This window comes from Equus asinus, chromosome 12, assembly GCF_041296235.1.
Source record: "Equus asinus isolate D_3611 breed Donkey chromosome 12, EquAss-T2T_v2, whole genome shotgun sequence".
In the NCBI taxonomy this organism is placed as follows: domain Eukaryota; kingdom Metazoa; phylum Chordata; class Mammalia; order Perissodactyla; family Equidae; genus Equus; species Equus asinus.
This window is the reverse complement of record NC_091801.1, coordinates 46,932,379-46,952,816: the sequence shown is the minus strand read 5'-3', so window position 1 is coordinate 46,952,816 and position 20,438 is coordinate 46,932,379. Positions and strand designations below refer to the sequence as shown.

Below are 20,438 nucleotides of genomic sequence, written 5' to 3'. Positions count from 1 at the left end.
TGCTACGTGTGGAAATACAGACATGAAGGCGACATGGTTCCTGCCCAAGAGCTGGTGCTTATCGCCTGGTGCAGGATGTAGACACCCGAGTGTGGCAAGTGCAATAAGAAAGATAGCAATGAAGCCCCGTGAAAGCAGGAATGGAGGAAGGCTTGGGAAGGCGGGGGGGGGGGGGCGCGAGGGGCACTGTGGGGAGGGAGAAGCATGCAGATAGAAAGGCTGTCAGAGGAGGAAGAATGTTCAGCATACCGTCAGTCTCTGAGAAAGTTCGTTACACAATCAGAGCATTTGGTAAAAATGCATTGAGGATCATTTGTCTTATTTGCTCTCTATCCTGCAGTTTAGGAGGTCACAGGATCATGTTATCTGTTTTTTTTTTTTTTGTTTTTCCAAATCACTGACTGTTTTCCAAATAAATTAATTCCAAGTAATATCTGGCGTATTTCCTAGTGCCTATGTCTACCAGTCACACTCAGCTGTACTCATTTCTATTATTTGATAAGTATCTAGAAGAAATGATGTCTGCAGAAGCTTGCTGAGCTTGGGTTTAGGGCAAAGGGGCCAGAGAAAGGTGGGTAGAGGTTTAGCAGCAGCATCTAAAGGAGCAGGCTTGAACTCAATTCCTCAAATCAATTCACTAGCTATGTGCCACGAGTGAAAAGTTTATCTTCTTTTTGTCAGCAGTTTTCTTCTCAAGAACTTCAGCATTTTTCCACCTTTAAGGCAATTTACAGAGGAGGAATCATAAAGTATAACAAAGTAGAATAAATTAAAAACAAATGAGACAAGATAAAACAAAGGGAAAACAAAAGTAGAGAACCAATTTGGAGCCATGAATCACATTAATGGAAAAATTTGGTTCACAACTTCCTAGAAGCCAAAGTGAAGAAGGAAACCAAAAACCATTTACGTTGTCTAACTGTGCTATCCAATGTGGTAGCTACTAGCACTTGAAATGTGGCTAGGCCAAATTGAGTTGAGCTGTGAGTATAAAATGCATACTGTATTTCAAAGACTTAGTACCAAATAAAATGTAGAATATCTCATTAATAATTTTTAATATTTATTACATATTCTGAAATAATATTTGGAATATATTGTGTTAAAATATTGTATTAAAATTAATTTCACCTGTTTACTTTTTTAAATGAAGCTACTAGAAAATTTAAAATTACGTATGTGGCTCACATCTGTGGTCCACATTATAAAGCTATTAGACATTACTGGTCTATAAGATAAAAGCATTCATCAACTTATGAATGGATAAATAAAGTATAGTATGTCCATACCAGGGAAGATGGTTCAGTAATAAAAAAGAATGAAATAATGAGTACGCGGTTCCTTTTGGGGGTAATAAAAATGTTCTAAGATTGATTGTGGTCATGGTTGCATAATACTGTGACTGTATTAAAAACCATTGAATCATAAGCTTTAAGAAAATCAATACATTATAGATAAAAGTTTTTTAACTTCAGGAAAATAAAAAGATAAAAGCATACTGTGTTGCTCAGAAGAAACCCAACTATTCGTAGTACTCAGATGAGAAGAGTCTCTCTAAGGACACCCGTGGGAAAGCACACCATCAATATTCAACTCAGTATCAGTATTCATTATCAAGATTCTCAGAGTAAATACAGGGATGACTTTTGCAGATCTGTCTTCTATGGTGTTTTCAATATTTGTAAATGGCATCATACCCAATTCAGTAAACACCTATACGCTAATGGCTCTGAAATGCTTGCCTTCAGCCTAGACTTCTCCTTAAAACTTATCCAGTCAGGGGCCAGCCTGGTGGTGCAGCGGTTAAGTGCACAGGCTCTGCTTCCACAGCCCAGGGTTCGCTGGTTCAGAGCCCGGGTGCGGACACGGCACCGCTTGGCAAGCCATGCTGTGGTAGGCGTCCCACATAGAAAGTAGAGGAAGATGGGCACAGATGTGAGCTCAGGGCCAGTCTTCCTCAGCAAAAGGAGGAGGATTGGCAGCAGATGTTAGCTCAGGGCTAATCTTCCTCAAAATAAAATAAAATAAAAAATTACCCAGGCATTCTTGATGTCACACACATCCCTCAAGTTCAACATGACCAAACACTGTTCCCCCTGTATTTTCTGTCCAGTTGGTGCTACCATCTTCCATCCAGCCGCAGTGCTGGAAACCTGGAAGTCCTTGAATCTTCATTGTCCCACACCATCCCTCTGCCAGCTCAGGTTTCCAAAGAGTTCTCAAATCTGTGTCCTCATCTACATTCTCTCTCCTCTGACCCTCAGGTTTTCTTCATTTCCTGCCTAGACCATTGCGGCAGCCCCTTAACTGTCTCTGCTCCAGGCTTGTTCCTCTTAAACCAACCCCACCACCATCTGCTGGCACCATTAATCCCATATGCAGTGGATTCCATCACCTGCAGGATACAGTTTGTTAAAGCGAACATGGCCCTCTAAGACCAGGCCCTGCCTGCCTCTCTTCTCTGCTCTCAACACCCCTTCAAGTAACCTACCTCTGTTCCTGCCCACCCCTCCTGAGAGTGAAGTGGCCAGCTTCTCCTCATTCTGTCAGCTCAGCTCAGGGATACCCGCTGTGTGCCCAGACGTACATTGCTATCACTGCACTTTCCGTGATGCCTCATAGTATCTACTTGTTCTTCTGTCTCTCTCACTGACTAAGCTGTCTGAGGGCCAGGACTGTGCCCGGGGTTTCCTCATCTCTGTAGCACCAGGACAGGCCCTGACATAGCAATGCTTAATAAACGCTGTTGAATGATGGATGGTGCACACGTGAGAGAAATGTGATTTAAATTTTGGTTTTAGGCAAACGGCTAAGAAATCTTAGAAACCAAATTTTTAAGTGCTAAAAGCCCTTGCTTGTCTCCGTGAGGACATGGATTGTGTCTTTTGCTCATCACTGTGTCTCCAGTGTCATTCAGTATTTACTGGATGGGTGGATAAGAAGATAAATGAATGAACAAAGATGTAGGGAAAGAAATGAAAGCAGACTGCTTTCATGAGAATAGGCCTGACATTCACAAAATGTGCAAATTTGTGTCATCTTCCAAACCTGAGTTAGATTATCTGGTATCCAATACTTTGGAACCTTGTAAGGCATTTATTTTGCTCTTGAACAAATAAGTTTCCAATTGAATGTGAAAATTCAGGTGACAAATACTGCTGTGTTCCCTGCATCCAACTGTGTTATAAGGCCTGAGTGAATGGTCTCTAAAGGACGACACATGAGCTTCCTTGTTGTCATTATGTAGTGAAAATGGCCACATCTCTGGAGTTCCAGACCCTTCAATTCACACAAAACAGACTGAGACATCATATCTGCTTCACTGAAGTATGAAAATGGAATATTTTGGTTTTTTGCTTTAGCTATGAGACAGTTTAACTTTTGTTCCTATAATTCTATTGTCAATGGTACAGAAATCTGTATGAAAAGGAAGGGATATCTATGTTTTTCAGAATAGTCTTAGGACTTCCTGCATCATGAGGAACCGAGCACAGTACTAAAAAGTGCTTTATAAAATAAAATCTTCAATTGATGTGTTGAGAAAAGAAAAATGTACTTACAATGCAGTAAAGTGAGAGCAATAATATATATTTTGCTACCAACTCTATTTTTTATTTTATAAATTTACTATTTGCCTGATTGATATGCAAACTCCCAGGATTGATGACAGACCTACAATCACCACCACACAAAGGTAATGAAAAAGATATTATTTATTATGTTCCTAAAGTGCCAACTTGAGGGATGAGTTTAATGGTAAGAAATTCTCAGTCAGCTTGACGACACGTTCAGGCGTAGGAGCCAGGAATTCTGCTTTGTCCTATTCCTACTCTTTCTCCAAAACCTTGATGTAAAAGTAGAGGGCCTTAAGTAAGGCACTTTGGTGTTTTTTGGTTTTTTTGGTTTTTTGGTTTTTTCCCCTCCCCAAAGCCCCAGTGCATGGTTGTATATTCCACTTGTAAGTCTTTCTAGTTCTTCTATGTGAGCTGCCACCACAGCATGGCAATTGACAGTTGGGTGGTGTGGTTCCGAGATGGGAAAATGAACCTGGACCACTGAAGTGGTGAGAGCGCTGAACTTTAACCACTAGGCCATCAGGGCTGGCTCAGCACCTTGGGGTTTTGATCTAGCGTTTTTGGAAACGTCATTGGTGCTAACATTCATTCAGCAAACATTCAGGGAGACTAACTGCATTCTAGACACTTATGTGCCAGGCATATTCAGAGGATTGGAACATGGTCCATACCTCAACTCAAAACCCCTGTAATCTCAGGGTGCTGAGATGAGGGCTAACAGAGCAACGGATCAGGTGTTTTGGGAGCTCAGAGAACTGGAGAGGGGGAGGTCTTTGTGCTAGCCCAGGGAAAGGGGCTGAGGGCTTGAATTATGATGGGACTGGCAATGGAGGGAGAGGGCAAATCCAAGAACTATTTGGGAGATTGAACCAGTGGAGCTGGCCAACTAAATGGAGTTGGGGGATAAAAAAAAGAGTGAGGGGTTAAAGGCAGACCTGAGGACCCCAGTTTGGGCCACCTCAAAACAGTGACACAGTTCGTTAGAATAGGAGTGGATTTGAGGAGTAGGATAATGAATTCAGATTTGGACGTGTTGAATTTTAGGTGCCTATGACATACCCAGGAGTAGGCATCCTGGAGGCAGTTGGAAACTTGAGTCTGGAATTTGATGAGAGAGGTAGACCTGGAAATGAAGACTTCTGTTGTCACGTAGAAGATTAAGCAAAAAGAACCATGGAGGCTGTGCCAAGTGAGAGGGACAGGCGAGAGGACCTAAAACCCTGGGGGTAGGCAGAGCAAGAAGACTGGCCAACAGATTTTATAATAGGCAAGGAGGTATGAGGGGAAGCTAGAAGTCAAGAGAGGAGAAACATCAAGGAAGGGATTCTCCACTACTTGTTGTGGCACATAGCAGATGCTCGATAAATGTAGGCTGAACAAATGAATGCGCTCAGTAACTGCTGAGTTTCCATCTGACTTTAAAGCAAAGCTTTATGTTCGTGTTAATTTATACTATAACGGTTATGACTGTTGGCCTTGGAGCCAGGTAGAAGTGGACGGGAGCCCAGCTCTGCCACTTTACAGTTGGGTGGCCTTAGACAAGGTGCCCAGCCCCCAAATGAAGATAATATTACTCGCCTCACTAACTGACCATCAGAGGAGGATGGTTAAATAAACTCTGCTACAACCATACCGTGGAATGCTAGGAGCAGCTAAAAAGATGAGGCTGATTTTTATGAACTGCCATGGGAAAGAATCTGAGTGACATTGAGGCATTTCCAGAATGGAGCAATCTACAAAACTACTCTTCAATTCTCCAGGTATAAAGATCTGTATATAAATTCATAGAAAATTCTGGAAGGATATACACCAATGCAATAACAGCAGTTACTCCAGGGAGGAGGCTGAAGTTGAAGGGTCATGTGAGTTTTGAGTTCTCCCTATAAAGTTTGAGTTCTTATGACAATCATATTCAACTTATACTTACAAATAAATGCCACTAAAAATACATTTAAAAAGTATCTACCTTCTGTTGTTGTAGTGAAGACTGAAATGAGACTATAACTATAAGACTCAGTGCCTGGCACACAGGAAGCTCTTGTTACGTAGACTATACACACCAGAACTGGTAAGGACTCCTGAAAAGGAATCAACATTTCTGAGCACTGACTCTGTGCCTGGCACTTTCTTACATGACCATTTCTGTAACGTAAATGCTTGTTGTGGCCTTGGCTACTTAGCTATTTAAGCCCTCTCTGTTTTAGTATCCTCATCTACAACGTGGGAATAATAATAGAACTCATTTTATAGGGTTGTTGGGAAAATTAAATGCATGAATACATGTCAAGCTCTCAGAACAGTGCTTAGTGAATGTTAGCTATTAACATCATCATCATCATCATCATCCTTATACTGAAAGACAAATGTTTTAAAAGATGATGTTACTTAACCAAGTTCTCACAGCTAGGAAACGTCTGACCTAGAATTTTCATGCAGATCCACATAAGTTTTTTCCACCCTACCACTGCAGCAGTGCTCCCTCGACACACATATATGCATGTGTAATAAATAGAATGCAAAACTGCATATGGACCAGGCGCTGGGGGGAGCAGTAACAAGGAGTCAGTGACTAATGGGTACAGAGTTTTAGTTCAGCAAGATGAAAAAAGTTCTGGAGATGGACGGTGGTGATGGTTGCAGAACAACGTGAATGTATGTAATGCCACTGAGCTGCACACTTAAAATGGTAAATCTTATGCTATGTGTATTTTACCACAATTTAAATTGATCAATCAATCAAACTGAATACAGAATAAGTTTGTTTTAAGACTGCCAGCCCAGAAGCTGGGGCCATACCTGAAGGGCCCACCTACGCTCAGAACTCTCAGATCCTCTGGCCACAGCTTCCCACACGCCTGGGCTGGATTCCTGCCATTATCCCAGTGCCCCACCATCCATCCATCTCCACTCAGACCCTTAAAGCAGCCTCCCATCCACTCCCCTCAACCCACTTCATTCTGACCTGGAGCAGAACAGGTTTGATGCTGGCCCCGAGTCCTGCCGCCCAGGAAACTGGGCACACGCTCTTCCCTCTACTCTCCCCTCCTCGCGCTGCAAGTCCTAGTACAGACGTCACCTCTTCTCTGAAGGCCAGGGAGGTGCTGTGTCATGGCCAACATCTCACAGCTGGTGCACGGCAGACAAGTCCCCACTGGAAGCTCCTCTTCCCACACGAGCACACGCCCCACCGGCTTCATTCATGTTCCCGCCAGTGAACTGCAGGGCCCAATTGCTGTGCAGACTGTGCTTTGCTCAGCTAGCCACAAGGAAGATATATTTAAATGAAGGGCTTAGATTTGGGTTTTGGAGGATCAGCAATGAAACATTAATATCAAGTCTGCCCCTCTAACCAGTAAAAAGTGATACCAGCCATCCCAACAGCAGCACATCTAGTGCCCTTTGCTCTAAAGCCTAACCATGTATGTGGTCTCTGTTGGATCCTGCCCCAGAGGAGTGGGTGACTTATATATTGATATATTGATCCGTTTTGACGCCATTCACCTGCAAACTGGTTCATGGTCATTACCCGATTGGAATGTCTTGGCAGTCCTTCCTCAGTTCCGGAGCTCATTCAAAAATGTGCACCGCAGGGAGGCTGTCCCTTCCGATCTTGTTGTTGGTGGCACCACCTGACCAGCATATCACAGGTCTCCAGCCTAGAAGGCTTGCTAAGAATTTCCATGCAGGGAAACTGCTTTGTGGAGGCCTCCCAACCCTTGCTTCGGTTAGGCAGCAGGTCAAACCGACTCCCCAAGGACCTGCGATTTCTCTAGCCTTGCTCCCAATTAGAAGGCCTTAACCTCATACTTTACACCAGCCCCTCTGCCCTTGGCTCATTGATTATTTGTCAACATTTACTCTGTGCAAAGTGCTGTGCTGGGCACCGGAGATAAATATCTCTGCATTCATGGGGCTTCCAGTTAGTGGAGGTGACAGCACTCAATAAACAAAAATGACAAATCACAATAAGAGCCAAGAAGGAAAGATACTGAGCGTTGTGAGACATAAGGGAGAGACAGTAGGGGGTTGAAAACATAATTGAATTTGGGGGAGTGCAGAAAAAGCCTCTCTGTGGAAGTAACATCTGCTGGGAGCCCTGGAGGCCCGCTGTTTCCACCTCTTTCTCCTAAAGGGTAAGGCTGCCCCTTTCATTTCACTTCACATTCACAGATACGCACCCACAGGCACAAACACACCCACATGCATACACACAGGCACATAGATACACATGTGAACATGCACAGAGATTCATACTCAGGCAAATAGACATACAGACACACAGTCACACACACAGACACATGTACACACACATATACAGGGACACCTACACATGTATACACCCCTCTGTGACATTTCAAATCTGCTGCTGAGGGCCATCTGAGGTGCCTTTTCGCCCGACGGCACACATATGAGCGTAGTGGGAGCGGAGGGCATACAGAGAAGTCATTCCCATTGCACTCAGCACAGGGCTTTGCAAACAGCTTTGCACCCAGCTAAATGATGGCTCTTTTGGTCAATTTCATTCTGCCTCTTAGTTCCTCTCCTGGCCTTGTTTGCTGAGGCTGGCACTCCAGTCTCTCTGAATATGTGACATCTGCACATCCCAGTTTCCAGGCATCAAGCTCATCAGCATGAATCCTTTAGCAGCGGGACTCAGAGCATCCTGCTGGTTCTAAAGCTCTGCCACGCATTTACGTATTCCCATGGAGGGTGGGGAGGAAGCTCAGCAAATGTGAAGGTCAGTAGGATATTCGGGTTTGACTGGAATTGTGTTTTAACATGAGAGGGCTTTTTGAAAAATGGGAAGCTACTGAATAATCAGTGATCTCATGTTTTAAATTTGGCAAATTATATAGTGATAAATTTAAATGCCTCAAATTGTTGGCTCCCAGGTTCCAGGGCAGAGTGGAAGTGAGTGACTTCACCTGCCCTGAGAAAGAAGCCAGAATTACTTCTGGGGCTCCGATGGTTCCCGTCAGCACCTCTTTCCAAAAGCAGTCCTGGAATCTCAAATCGGGGAAAAGAGCTGTCGGGCTTCTCTTTAGCAAGCAGCGGGAAGCCCCTGGACACCCCTGCGCTTGTGCGTTACAGTTCCCCTCCTCTCCTCCCACAGGTTCCACAAAGAGAAATGTGGGCTACGACCCTGTGATGGTGGCTTTTGTAATAACTGACCCTGAACACAGTGGATTACAATTCAGCTTCTCCCTCGCAGACCCTGGCAGACCCACAAAGTTTGCCAGAAAAATCAATATGAAGCTGACAGATCAAGAGTGAGTCATGCCAGCTCTCCTCTTAGGAAATGGTTTAGATGGGTGTCTGACTGATAACACCTCAATTCTTTTCATAGTAGGTCTGAAAATAGCTCAGAATTCTTTAAATGTCTGGAGATGTAGGCGATGGAAAGGGTTTTGAGTGGAAAAAACCTCCCTGAGAACCCCAATTCTGTTTCTACTATATTCCCCCAGTCTGCTTGCCTCATACCACATCCCTGGATTTCCAGGGATAACTCCCAAGTGTCTTTGAGAGACCATTAGTCCAGGACTCAGGATTGGTACCCCCTGGACAGTTGGTGAGCCTGGTCATCCAACATTCAGGCCCTTCATGCTATCAACATTGTGTGTCCCTTGTTACAAATCTCTTATGTCCCTATCGCCTGCCCCTAGTTGCCCCATTGAAAGGCAACCCCTTCCTAAATGGGCCCTTTCTCTGCCTTTAGCCTTATTGGGCCCATGCAAATTTCTTACTTCCTCAGCTGTGACTCTTCATATCTGCAGTTCTATCAACACAAGCACCAGTAGGTCTAAGAAACAGGAAGGAGAAAGATGAGCCTGGTAGAGGGTTGCAGAAAAAGATAGATTGGAGAGGGAGAGGCTGGACACGAGTCTTTTGGAAATTAGTTAAACATGAGTTAACAAGGACTGAAGTGGGGTGGGAGCCTTTAGAATGGATACAAAGGGACCAGCATGCAAGATCCTGTGCAGAAAGCAATTATAAAACCTGGTGTCCGATTGGGTGCGGGAATGAGAGAGAGCAAGAGGACTGTAAAGGGTATCCCCAGGAATATGTTTCTCCAGGTGGGGTCTGAAAACCGCTTGTCTTAAAATCACCTGGGAGCTTTTTAACAGTGCAAATTCCTGGGGCCCACCTGCAGGAGTCTGATTTTGTTGATGGAGTGATGCCCAGAAATCTACATTGTTAAGATCTCCCCAGATGATTTCAATGCACAATAAAATGGCCATAAAGTCTGTGCTGCTTAAGGGCCGTGAACAATACCCTTTACATTTATTTCCCTTACATCTACTAGGGTGCTTGGCAATTAGTCAGCTGTGAAGAAATGACTGTTTTGGTGAGTAAATGGCTAAATAAGTGGGGAGGATTCAAAGATGACTGAAATTCCAACTTGGGTGGCTGACAACACTGTGGTTCCACTAACAGAAGTGAGGGAGAAGGCAGCAGCAGGAGCAAACTTGGAAGGAAGGTATAAGTCTAGTTTTAGACATGGTGACTTCCAAGTGCACATGGGTAACATGTGCATGGGCCCCAGGAGTGAGATGATGTCAGGCAAGGAGACATGGAGTCATCTGCACACTGGTTGAGGCTCTTGCTTGGGCAGAGAGCACTGCAGCCTGCTAAGGACAGAAGTCTGGAGGAAATGCATGATGAAGAGGGTCAGAAGGAGGACAAAGACCCAGTGGGGATATGAGAAGGAGAGGCAGAGCCCACAGGAGAACCAGCAATGTGCAGTGTCCAAAAACCAGAGAGGAAGGAGTGCGAAGAACTCAGAGGTTGGCCTATGCGGTCAAAGCATTTGGGGGAGCTTGAGAACTGAGGAAGGGCCATTAAATTTAGCCATTAGGAAAGCACTGGTGATCTTTAAGAGAGCAGCTTGAAAAGAGTGATAGGGACAGGAGCCGATCACAGAGGTAAAATAAGGAAATGCATGAAGAGGAAAGCCGAGGCCACCAGCAGAGATCACCCATCAGGAATTTCTCAGGAGAAAGGAGAGAGGTGGGATGATAGCTGCAATGGGCCAACAGGGAAAGGAAAGGCCTTGGACCACAATCATCCCTAGGGGGCTACCCCTCAGTTGCTGGTCTTCCACAGGATTCCACCTTCCTTTTCGTCTGTTTCTCTCTGTACCCTTCCTGGGCCATCTCACCCATGGTCTCAACTTCCATCTCTCAGCTGATGACTCCCATTCCAGGCTTCCCTCTGCCCTCCCCACACCTCCATCTGTGCATCCCCCAGGCACTGAGGCAACACGACTCAACCTTGGGCAGGGACCTAAGCATTTCTTTGTTTCTCTTGGTGGCACCACCATCCACCCATCCACCCAGTCACCAGCCAAGCCAGAAGCCGTCCCAGTGCTCCCTCTCTCTCAAACCCACATCTGGTCATTGACAGAGTCCTATAGAGTCAACTTTCTTGGCAACCTGTTCTGCCCCTTCCTCTCCAGCCCATTCCCTTGCTATCTGACCTGCACTGTGGGAGTGACCTCAGACAGATCTCCTGGCCCCTCCCACATCTTCCAGCTGCTGTCAGAGTCATGGGCTGGCAGCATTAATCTGGTCAGGACATCCCATCCCAGGGACAAAAGAATGAAGCTCAAGCTCTTTTGATGGCTTTTCTCTGGGCTGTTTTTATACCATACTTCTTTTCAGTCATGCTGACTTACATGTCTCACATATGCTGGCCTCCTTGTCTTTGCTTGTATCGGTCCCTGTTCATGAAACCTTCTTCCCTTTGCCTTCCCTCCATCTCTCCATTCCTGGCTCCCACCACCTGTCTGGCCAACACTTGATCCTTTTCTGTTTGCAACCCAGAAGTCCCATCTTCAGGAGGAAACATTTCCCCCTCCTTTCCTTGTGTCCTCACTGCCCTCTTCATCAAAAAGGCTTAGTTATTTCCACATCTGTATTCTACCAGACTATGAGCCGCTTTGTTGGAGGAGGGGAGAAGAGATGCCAGGTGGAGAGGGGTGCGAACTGACTCCAGCACTAATCACCTCCCTGGTGGGCCAGGAGCATGCTATATTGACCGGAAATAAATGAATTCAATGGAAGGCCTAAAATAACTTCAGTAAGCATATCCTCGCCTGTTCTCCCTAATTTAGTCTTCTCTCTTTCCCCTTATTCCTCTCTGCCTTTTCTTTTATTTCCTCTTTCCTCTTTTGCGTTTCCTTTTTCCTGGTTTCTCCCTATTCCTTTTTCCTTCTGTAGGAACTGGCACCAGCTTCTTGGCCCATCTGCCTTTTTTTCCTCCTCTGTTGTATTTTGCCCCTGGGCCAGGTCTTTGAGGCCTTGTTTGTGTCTACATCCTTCTGAAAGCATCAGTTTGTCACCTGCAGACACAGTCGTGTGCTTCAGAGAATTTAGCCAGGAGGATGGTGATAGTGATAAATGAGGTCACAGAAGGAGGAAAATGTTGCAGATTTTCAGATCTACAGTATCAATTGGATATAACACCTAGCTAAGGTCCTTGGGTAGAAATGCTAGTTCAAAGTTCTCCTAAAAATAAGAGGAGATAATAAGCATGTGCATTTAAGTTCTTCCCTCAAGAGGAGGTGTTTGCTTTTCCTTTTAAGGTGCAAGGCATCCTGGCCCCAAAATATCCCTGAACAGCCATTTATACCCCAGCTGGAGGGAGGAGATGTGCTCCACCCCACCTGGAGGGAAGGCAAGGACCATGGTAACTTCGAGTGCCTTCTCAGGGCTGCATGTCAGTCCTGCCACGCCCTTCCTCGGCTGCCGTGGGACTAGGGGACAAGGTTAACATGTCACCACACCCTTCTGCAGGTTACACAGAAGAGGACACCTCAGTGAGAATTAAGTGCAGGATGGGAGATTCATCTGCCCTTGTACATTTAGGGTCCCAGGTGGGGCTCAATAGCCTCACGGGAACAGGGATGGGGGATCTGCCAGGCTTTACAAAGGGCATAGACATAAACCGCGAAGAGTTAGCCCTGAAGCCAAATGGGATCAGTGTGATTTTCTTCTCTAATGATTTTTAACAGCAGGAATTTGGATTACACGTGAACCACTTAAAGCCCAAAGGAGACGCTTGTTGATTATTTTCAAACTCTACTCACCTGGCACAGGCGCCAGCCCAAGCATTTCTCTAGTATCATTGTCCCTAAAACTGTCTTCTGTTGTGGTTGGCTGTTGAAGAGAGAAATGAAAACAAATAGAAGGTTGTTTGTGAGCAGTCCCTCCGCTCTGCTTAAAAGTAAGTTAAGAGTTTCGGGATCTGCTCACTGCCATAATGAGGACGCAGAGGGGCACGGAGAGATTCTGTTTACATTGAGATGAAGAACCGGGAAGGGCTTTAGGGGTGTTCTAATCCAAACTTCTCATTTTGCAGCAGTGGTTTGTGAGTCTCAGAGAGGCCCAGTGATGCACCTAAAGATGACAGAGTTGAATGCAAAATCAGGAGCAGAGCCCAGGGAGCCCAATGACCTTCTGCAGATTCACTGTGGCCTGCGGAAGGCTCAGAGTGTAAGTCACCACTGGGTAAGGAAGAGCTGAGGATTGGTTCTACGTGTCCCTCAGTAATATTCACACCAAACCAGCCAGGACACTCAGGTTACCCAGTACCCAATTTATGGTCAGGGTGGTAATGTGGCAGCAGCAAGAATGGCCCTGGTGGGGTGGGGTCGGCACTGATAGGCCCATCAGAGGTGCTGAGCAAGACCGTGTGGAAGGGGAAAACCCTACAAGGGTGTCTGTTTCACGAGGGCTTCAAGAATAAATAACCTTCTACAAAGCAGGCTGGGGGCTTTAGATCCTGGTGAAAAGGGGGTCCCACCTCTACATGCCTGTAAAGAACAAGTAACAGCTCTTCCTTCCCAACAAATGCTCAAAAAGCCCAGCCTTTCTCAGAGAATCGGTCCCCAACTTTGAATGCCCTTGATGTGTTTGCCACTCTATATGTAATTGAGGCACTTCAGGAAGCATAAATAAAGTTTTTCTATTTAATCTGCATACTCTTCGAGGCTGGAGTCTGGAGCATGTCAGTGCTACTGCTCATTCCCGAGTCGAGGCGCGGAGACCAGGGTGCAGCCATCAGACACAATGGTTCGGCGGGGCCTGTATCAATGCTCGCACAGTAGTGTGTTAATGAGTGTTAAAACTGACGTCGCAAATACAGCGTTCTCAATTTTTAAAATTACAACTCTGAAACAATCATGCTGTTAAAACAACAAGAAATACCAGTTAAGCCCTCAAGTAGATAACACACAGCCTGTACAGATCACTGGTGTCCCAAAGTGCATAACAAATCATTTTCTTTGAAATGAGGTGAGAATTAGCAGGTAGTTCAATTGTTTGAGTAAGATAAGAAGAAATAACAAATCCAAACATTGAATACCAATTACTACCTTAGGAGCTACAAATTGGCTCGGCATTACAACATGCCCCTCCTCAGTAGCAAACCCAGGAAATGTGGGGGTTTGGCAGAAAACACAAACCTATAACCAATATGCATCTATGCAATAAAGACATAGTGTCCCTTCCCAGCCAGCACTTTTAAAATGCTCATCACATATATTGTGAGAAAACCCTGGCCCATATATCTGTCCCAATGGCATTGAAAATAACAACTTTCAGATGTTGGGAGTGAAGCTGCTCTCAAGCTAACAGCTGGAAATAAGTGATCTGAAGCTTCTACTGTGTCCCCTTAAAGGAGGATTATGGGTCAGTCTGATAGCCTGGTGGCCAAAGATGTCACCTCATATTTATATTCTTAACTCCAGAAACAGAGCAGAAAATTAAGCTGACCCTCCCCAGTTAGCTTCAGGGACTAGAAGAAACTGCTACATAAGACGTTATTTAGCAAGGTCAATCAAAGCCCCATTGAGAGCATTTGTGAACTTCACACCAGGGTAGTACTCTGGGGGAGAGGAAGCTTATTTCTCCCTGGGTCACAGTTTAGTCTCCATCCGTTGTGAGAATTAACTCCAGTGTTCAAGCCAGCTGGGTTTCTGTCTCTCTTATCTGAAACCACACTTGGAAAACTTAATGCTATTAGGACATTCTCATGCTCAGAAATGAGTGAAATTCCAGATGAGCAAAGTAATATTTTATACAAGTCTATATATGTACAAAAGATGTTAAAAAGACAGTCTCTAAAGCACTTTGGGATTCCCCCAATGGAAGGCACCAGATAAATGCAAGTCATTACCAAAATGAAAAGTCAAGTTTTCTGGCTTTCACATCTGCAAAGAGTAACCACAGGGGTGTCTCTTTTTTTGGTAGTAAAACCTGCTTGTTTAGAAAAATACTCATGAGAGTGACTGACTTATTCTGCCTCTTTCCTTCTTTCCACTTTTCACAAACTTTAGGGTCAGTGACCACGGAAACCCTGCTCAGTGACCCAACGCCATCACCCTTGGCAAACTGAACAGTCCTCAAGTTTGTACCATCTCTGGCCTTCTGTGCAGCTGGGGATAATTTCATAAATTCGCTGTCTTCCAGCACTGGAAACATCAGCCAAAGCCAAGTGCTCCATGTGCAAATTCTGAAAAATAACCCTGCTCTTCTGACTTAGTGGCTGGTGCCCCGAAGTCATCTCATCTTTCCAGATGCTTCTGAGAAACAGACATAGATGGCAGACTATCAGGCACTAGGAGGTGGCTGCCTCCCTGCCTCCAAGAGGCTCCAGTTTAATGGAGGGATTTGAACTGAGGACTCAAGGGCATAAGTGACTAGTACATTCATACAACTAGTTGCCTGCTCTGTGGTAGCCATGGTAAGTACAAGTATACGAAGCCTGTGACAGACCCTCACCACACCCCCGTGAAGTATGTATTAGCCTCAACAACTAATACACAAAATGGACCTCTTTAGGGAAAGTCCAAGCCTTAAATAAAAAGCCTGCTTAACTCCACCCTGAGACTTCTGAATTCTACAGCCTTTCCAAGGACTGAACAATAATGGAAGCCAACCGGAAAACCATCTGAATTACCTAGAATATACTGGAGAAGAATAATCTTCCAAAGCGGCCCAGGATTCCCTTCACAATGTGCTAGTTAACTGGAGAAGAGAGGGGAGAGCATTTTGGAGAAGGCTAGAGTTCTTAACCTTCAACACAAGTTTAGAAGTTTAAAGGTCTTTTCAATAGCATTAAGCTTTTCAAGAAGTTTACAATTATCTAGGACATTTTATGAAGTAACAATTTTTAATTTTCTAAGTCTTTCCTTTCTCCTGCCCTCTTTCCATCCTCCCCCAAGAAAAGGCAGTTAAAACAGAAATAAGAACGATAGTATTTGCATCCTGGGTAAGCCACACTGCCGTCATGTACATCTGTATTTAGAGTACACACTTCCATACCACCAGGTTTCCAAGTCACACCAGGAACTCCAGGGCAATTAGAGCATCGCATGTAACATACTGTATCCTAGAAGCAAAATTATCCGAGTCAATTCTTCTTGGAAATAAAAGGGCTCTCATTTTATAAGCTTTCAGAGCAGGAAACAAGTCTCTAAGCTACTGCCCTTGCTAGGAACCCAACAACATTCACCTCAGGGAGACAATACAACATTAAACCTCTTAGTAGAGAAAGACAACATGACCTTATTCCTAAACATCTCTAAAAATAAATGTTTCAAAAACATGCTAATATCTAAGACATGGCAAAGTTTGGTCAAATGGCCTAGACCACGAGCCTTAGCCAGAAATAAATGTCTCTATGGTCACTCTAGGAAAGACAGAGGCCTGACTTTGAAGATCTTCAAGCATCCTCTGATTTGGCCTAAGTTTAACTGAAGCCTCTGTCCCTAATGTATTTATTCTTGGAAAAAAATTTCAATCTTAACTACTTGTTTAACTGAGCAACATTCTCTAAAGAGCAACATTTACAAGATGAACATGAGCAGATGTCGTTCCAGAGGTGACCAGTGCACCCATGCAGGCCACAGAGCTGCAGATCATTCGTAAAACAACTCACAGACTTGCACTGGTCATGTGTGCTTAACTTCACCTTCTCTTTGTTTTGGTATTAAAACTGAATGAAAGCAATGGATAAAGAACTGAGATTTTGTTTTCACATGACTGTGAACAAAAATCTCCTCATATCCTTGCTAACCCCATAGATGTGTTTCCACTGGACAGACTTGTGGGGGCTTTTTATACAGAACTCATATGACAACCTCAGAAACAGGAGCACAGACAACTCATAGACAGTACTAGGCCACGAGCACTGGAATAGAGTACACAATGAACAGAAAAATTAGCATTCTGGATGGTACTCATCTGGCAGAAAGGTGAACATTTTACGCCCATGATGCAAAGACCAGTGAGTGTCATTTCGTTGAAAGGTGCAATGGCATGGTGTCAGACACACCACCCTCTAAAAATGATTCTAAATAGTGTAAAAGCAGCCTGGGGTGCATATCCCATGCATCTCTCCCCTTTGGGGATGGGCATACTCCTTACGCCATAACCCTAAGCTGCCTCGATTGTGACAGAGGCACAAGAGACAGCTTAGCAATGTGGGTTTGAGGATGACAAGTCCTCCTAGCTAATGCAGAGAATCATTTAAACTTAGTTCGCTTGGTGAGCTCCTGCTCATGTTTGTCAGGCTTGCCATGAGGGATTTAACTTTATGGGCATAGTAGTCCCTTAAATTGATGGAAGGGACTTCCTTCATTCCATCTCCAAAGTCACAGCTGCGCATGGCACTCTCGAGTTGTTTTTGGCGTCGATAAAAGTGGGAGAATTTATTGAAGATCAAGGTGATGGGCAGTACCACCACTAGGATGCCTGCCAGGATGCAGGCAGAGGCAGTCAGCTTCCCTGCTGTGGTCCCTGGGACCACATCCCCGTACCCCACAGTGGTCATACTGACCGTAGCCCACCACCAGCAGGCAGGGATTGTGGCCAGGCCCTCGTTCTCCTCCTTTTCGATGGTGTAAGCCACTACCGAGAAGATGGAAATTCCCACGGAGAGGTAGAGCAAAAGCAGCCCTACTTCTTTGTAGCTGTATTTCAGGGTGGCCCCCAGGGAGCGGAGGCCAGTGGAGTGCCTAGCCAGCTTTAAGATGCGGAAAATCCGCATCAGCCTCAGGACCTGGGCCACCCTGCCCAAGTTGGCCAGGGTAGGTGTGCTCTCCACCACCAGGTTCACCACCAGAGTGATGTAAAAGGGGACGATGGACATGAGGTCGATAAGGTTTAGGGCATTCTTGAAAAACTTGAGGAAGTCAGGGGCCACAGCAAACCTGGCCACCAGCTCAAATGTGAACCAGGCGATGCCAAAGTGCTCCACGATTTCGAACCTGGGGTCCTCGCCAGGGTTGCCCTGGCTGTCAGGGATTTGGAAGTCTGGCAGGCTATTGAGGCACATGGTGATGATGGATCCCAACACCACCAGGATAGATAGGACGCTGAAGACCCTGCTCAGAACTGAGTAGCCAGGGTTGTCCAGCGCCAGCCACAGCTGCCTGCGGAAGTTGCCCAGGGGCTGCCCGTCAAACTTGGAGGCGTCGTTGTAGAAGGCCAGGATCTCATCGAAGGAGGATGTGGTGCTCTCCTGGTCACTCTGCTCATCCCACTTCTCCTGCTCGGGCTCCACTTTGCGGCCATGGTAGCTGTAGCTGCAACAGGAGTCGATGAAGAACTCGTTGATGCCCCAGTACTCGATCTCTTGGCTGAAGGAGAAGACGCACAGCTCGGCCATGACGTGAAGTTTGCCGGTGTGGTAGAAATGCAGGACATAAGGGAAGAGTTCGGGGTTGCGGTCAAAGTAGAACTCACGCTGGACGTCGTCGTAGTCATCGCAGAGCTCCAGAATGGCCTCACGCGAGTGGCAGAGCAGCAGGCGGCCCAGGCGCGTCTCGGGGAAGCGCAGCAGCGTATGCGACCGCAGCCGCCTCTTGAAGCCTCCTACGTTGATGCGGATCTCTCCATCCTCGACGTTGGCCTCCGACAGGTCCCACAGGCTCTGGCCGGTCATGATGGAGACGCCCAGCCGCCCGCGCCGCGCGGGGGCGCTACACCTGAAAGCAGAGGGAACCGCGTCGGGTGAGCACAGGGCGCTCAGGGCTTGGGCGTCCCTCTCTTTCTCCCCACCCGTCCCTGGCCGGCCCAGTCCTCTCCAGACGGGTCTCTGGATGCTGAAGGGCACTGGGATGCGAGGAACGGTTCTGGAGGTTTGACCCCCTCCCAAGGAAAAGCTGGGGGAGGGAGGTATGTTTACACCAGCGTGGCCGCACCTCCACTCCCACCCCGGGGGTCCTGTCGGTCGCTTTACCCTTGCGGGGGTCGCGCGCCCGCGGATCCGAGAGCCCAGGGAGCTGCAAGCTGACCTTGCCCGTGGGCGAGCCGAGGAGACGCCCCCGCCCGCTCGCCGCAGACAGGCGGGACCGGAGCTGGGATGCGCACGGGCAGGGCTGGGCCATGATAGGGGGCGCGTGGCTTCGGGAGGGAGGCGGGGAAATTCACGGCTTGAGTCTGTAAACTGGGGCTGGGAAAAGGGGGCCGGCCTGGCGTCCCCCGAGTCCAGCCCCCACGACTGGAGCCCCCTCGCCCCCAGCCCTGGGCCTCCCCGCCCGCCTGGCGCCGTGCCCCGGATCCGCGTGCGCCGCGCCTTACCCAGCGGAGCTGCCCAGGCTCGCCCTTTGCGTTCTGGAAACGCTTACCTGCGAGCACGGGGGCCCGCGGCTGAGGCCGGCGGGAAACTTCCCCGACCTGCTGGCGAGCATCGCTGCGGCCGCCGCCGCTGCCACCGCCGCCGCCGCCTGGCTGTGCGTGTGCGCGCGGGTGCGAGTGTGTGTGCGCCTGTGTGTGCGCCTGGCGGGCTGGCGGGCGGGGTCCGCCGAGCGTCTCCTCCTGTCTCCGGCCAGAGATGCTGCCTCCGCCTGCAGTTGCGGGAGGCTCACAGGTGGCTGCGTGGCCCCGACGCTCGCAGAGCTCCTTTCTCTGGATCCGCGCGCTCCTCAGTCCCCACGAGAGACAACAGCCCGCACCGCAGGCGCCCCCGGGAGCCGGAGCGGGAGCCGAGCGGGTGCGCCTGGGCGCGGCGCAGTGGTGCTGAACGGACAGCTCCGCGCGTCTCAGTCCCGGACGCGGCAGCCGCCCGAGACACGGTTGAAGCCGCCACAGCTGCCGCCTTGGCTTTTCTGCTCTCCTGCGGCACGTCACGGCGACCCCTTTGCGCTCCCAGCTCGACACAGCCGACGCCTTCCCCAACCCCTCACCCATTCCCTGGTGACAGCTCTTTTTGCCACCTTCTCTTCTCCCAGGGCGCAGGCAGGGATTGCCTATGGTGACCTTTCCCCAGTGGGTCTCAGATGGGAGCCGGGCTGGGGAATGAGGGTGGCTTGTGCGAGTCCGGGGGAAGGGCAGGGCAGGAGAAACTCCGGGTTTCCTCTTTTAGGGACCTGATGAAAAGTTTCCTGAAGCTGAGGGGGGAGAGCAGTTTTGGGGAAAGGCAGCAGGAGGGGAGAAAAGGGAGCAGGGAAGCCTGAGGTTGAGCTCAGCTTAGCTTGCTAGGGGCGGGAGTGCAGGCCCCACCGATGTGGGAGGGAGTCACGCAGTTCTGTTTGGGAGCTCTGTATGGGCATCTGTGTACATGGCGGGTGTGGGATGCGGTTTTGGAGGAGTGCAGGGAACTGTGTGTGTGTGTGTGTGTATATGTGTGTGTGTGTGTGTGTAGTCTAAGGACAGTAGGACTTTTCAGTGTCTGTGGGCAGCGTTGATAAAAATGGGACCTCTGCGGGGGGCGGGGGGGAGATACATACAGTGTGTCAGAACAGGGGAATCTAGGGCATGTCAGTGTGGTGTGTACACAGTGGGGGACTGTGAGCTGTGTGTACAGCATGCTATATACAGTGTAGTATTCAGTGGGATTGTGACAGGGTCCGTGTGG

The 20,438-nt window shown here is 47.5% G+C and overlaps 1 protein-coding gene across 1 annotated transcript; it reads right to left on the bottom strand.

The window, feature by feature from the left end:
- Positions 1 to 15,146: 15,146 nt before the first annotated feature.
- On the bottom strand, positions 15,147 to 20,151 carry KCNS2 (potassium voltage-gated channel modifier subfamily S member 2). Its single transcript, XM_044743928.2, has 2 exons — positions 19,210 to 20,151; positions 15,147 to 18,567 (listed from the first exon to the last, which is right to left on the bottom strand). Exon 2 carries the CDS (start codon positions 18,522 to 18,524, stop codon positions 17,091 to 17,093), a length of 1,434 nt encoding a protein of 477 aa, XP_044599863.1. The 5' UTR covers positions 18,525 to 18,567; positions 19,210 to 20,151; the 3' UTR covers positions 15,147 to 17,090.
- Between the last annotated feature and the right edge of the window lie 287 nt (positions 20,152 to 20,438).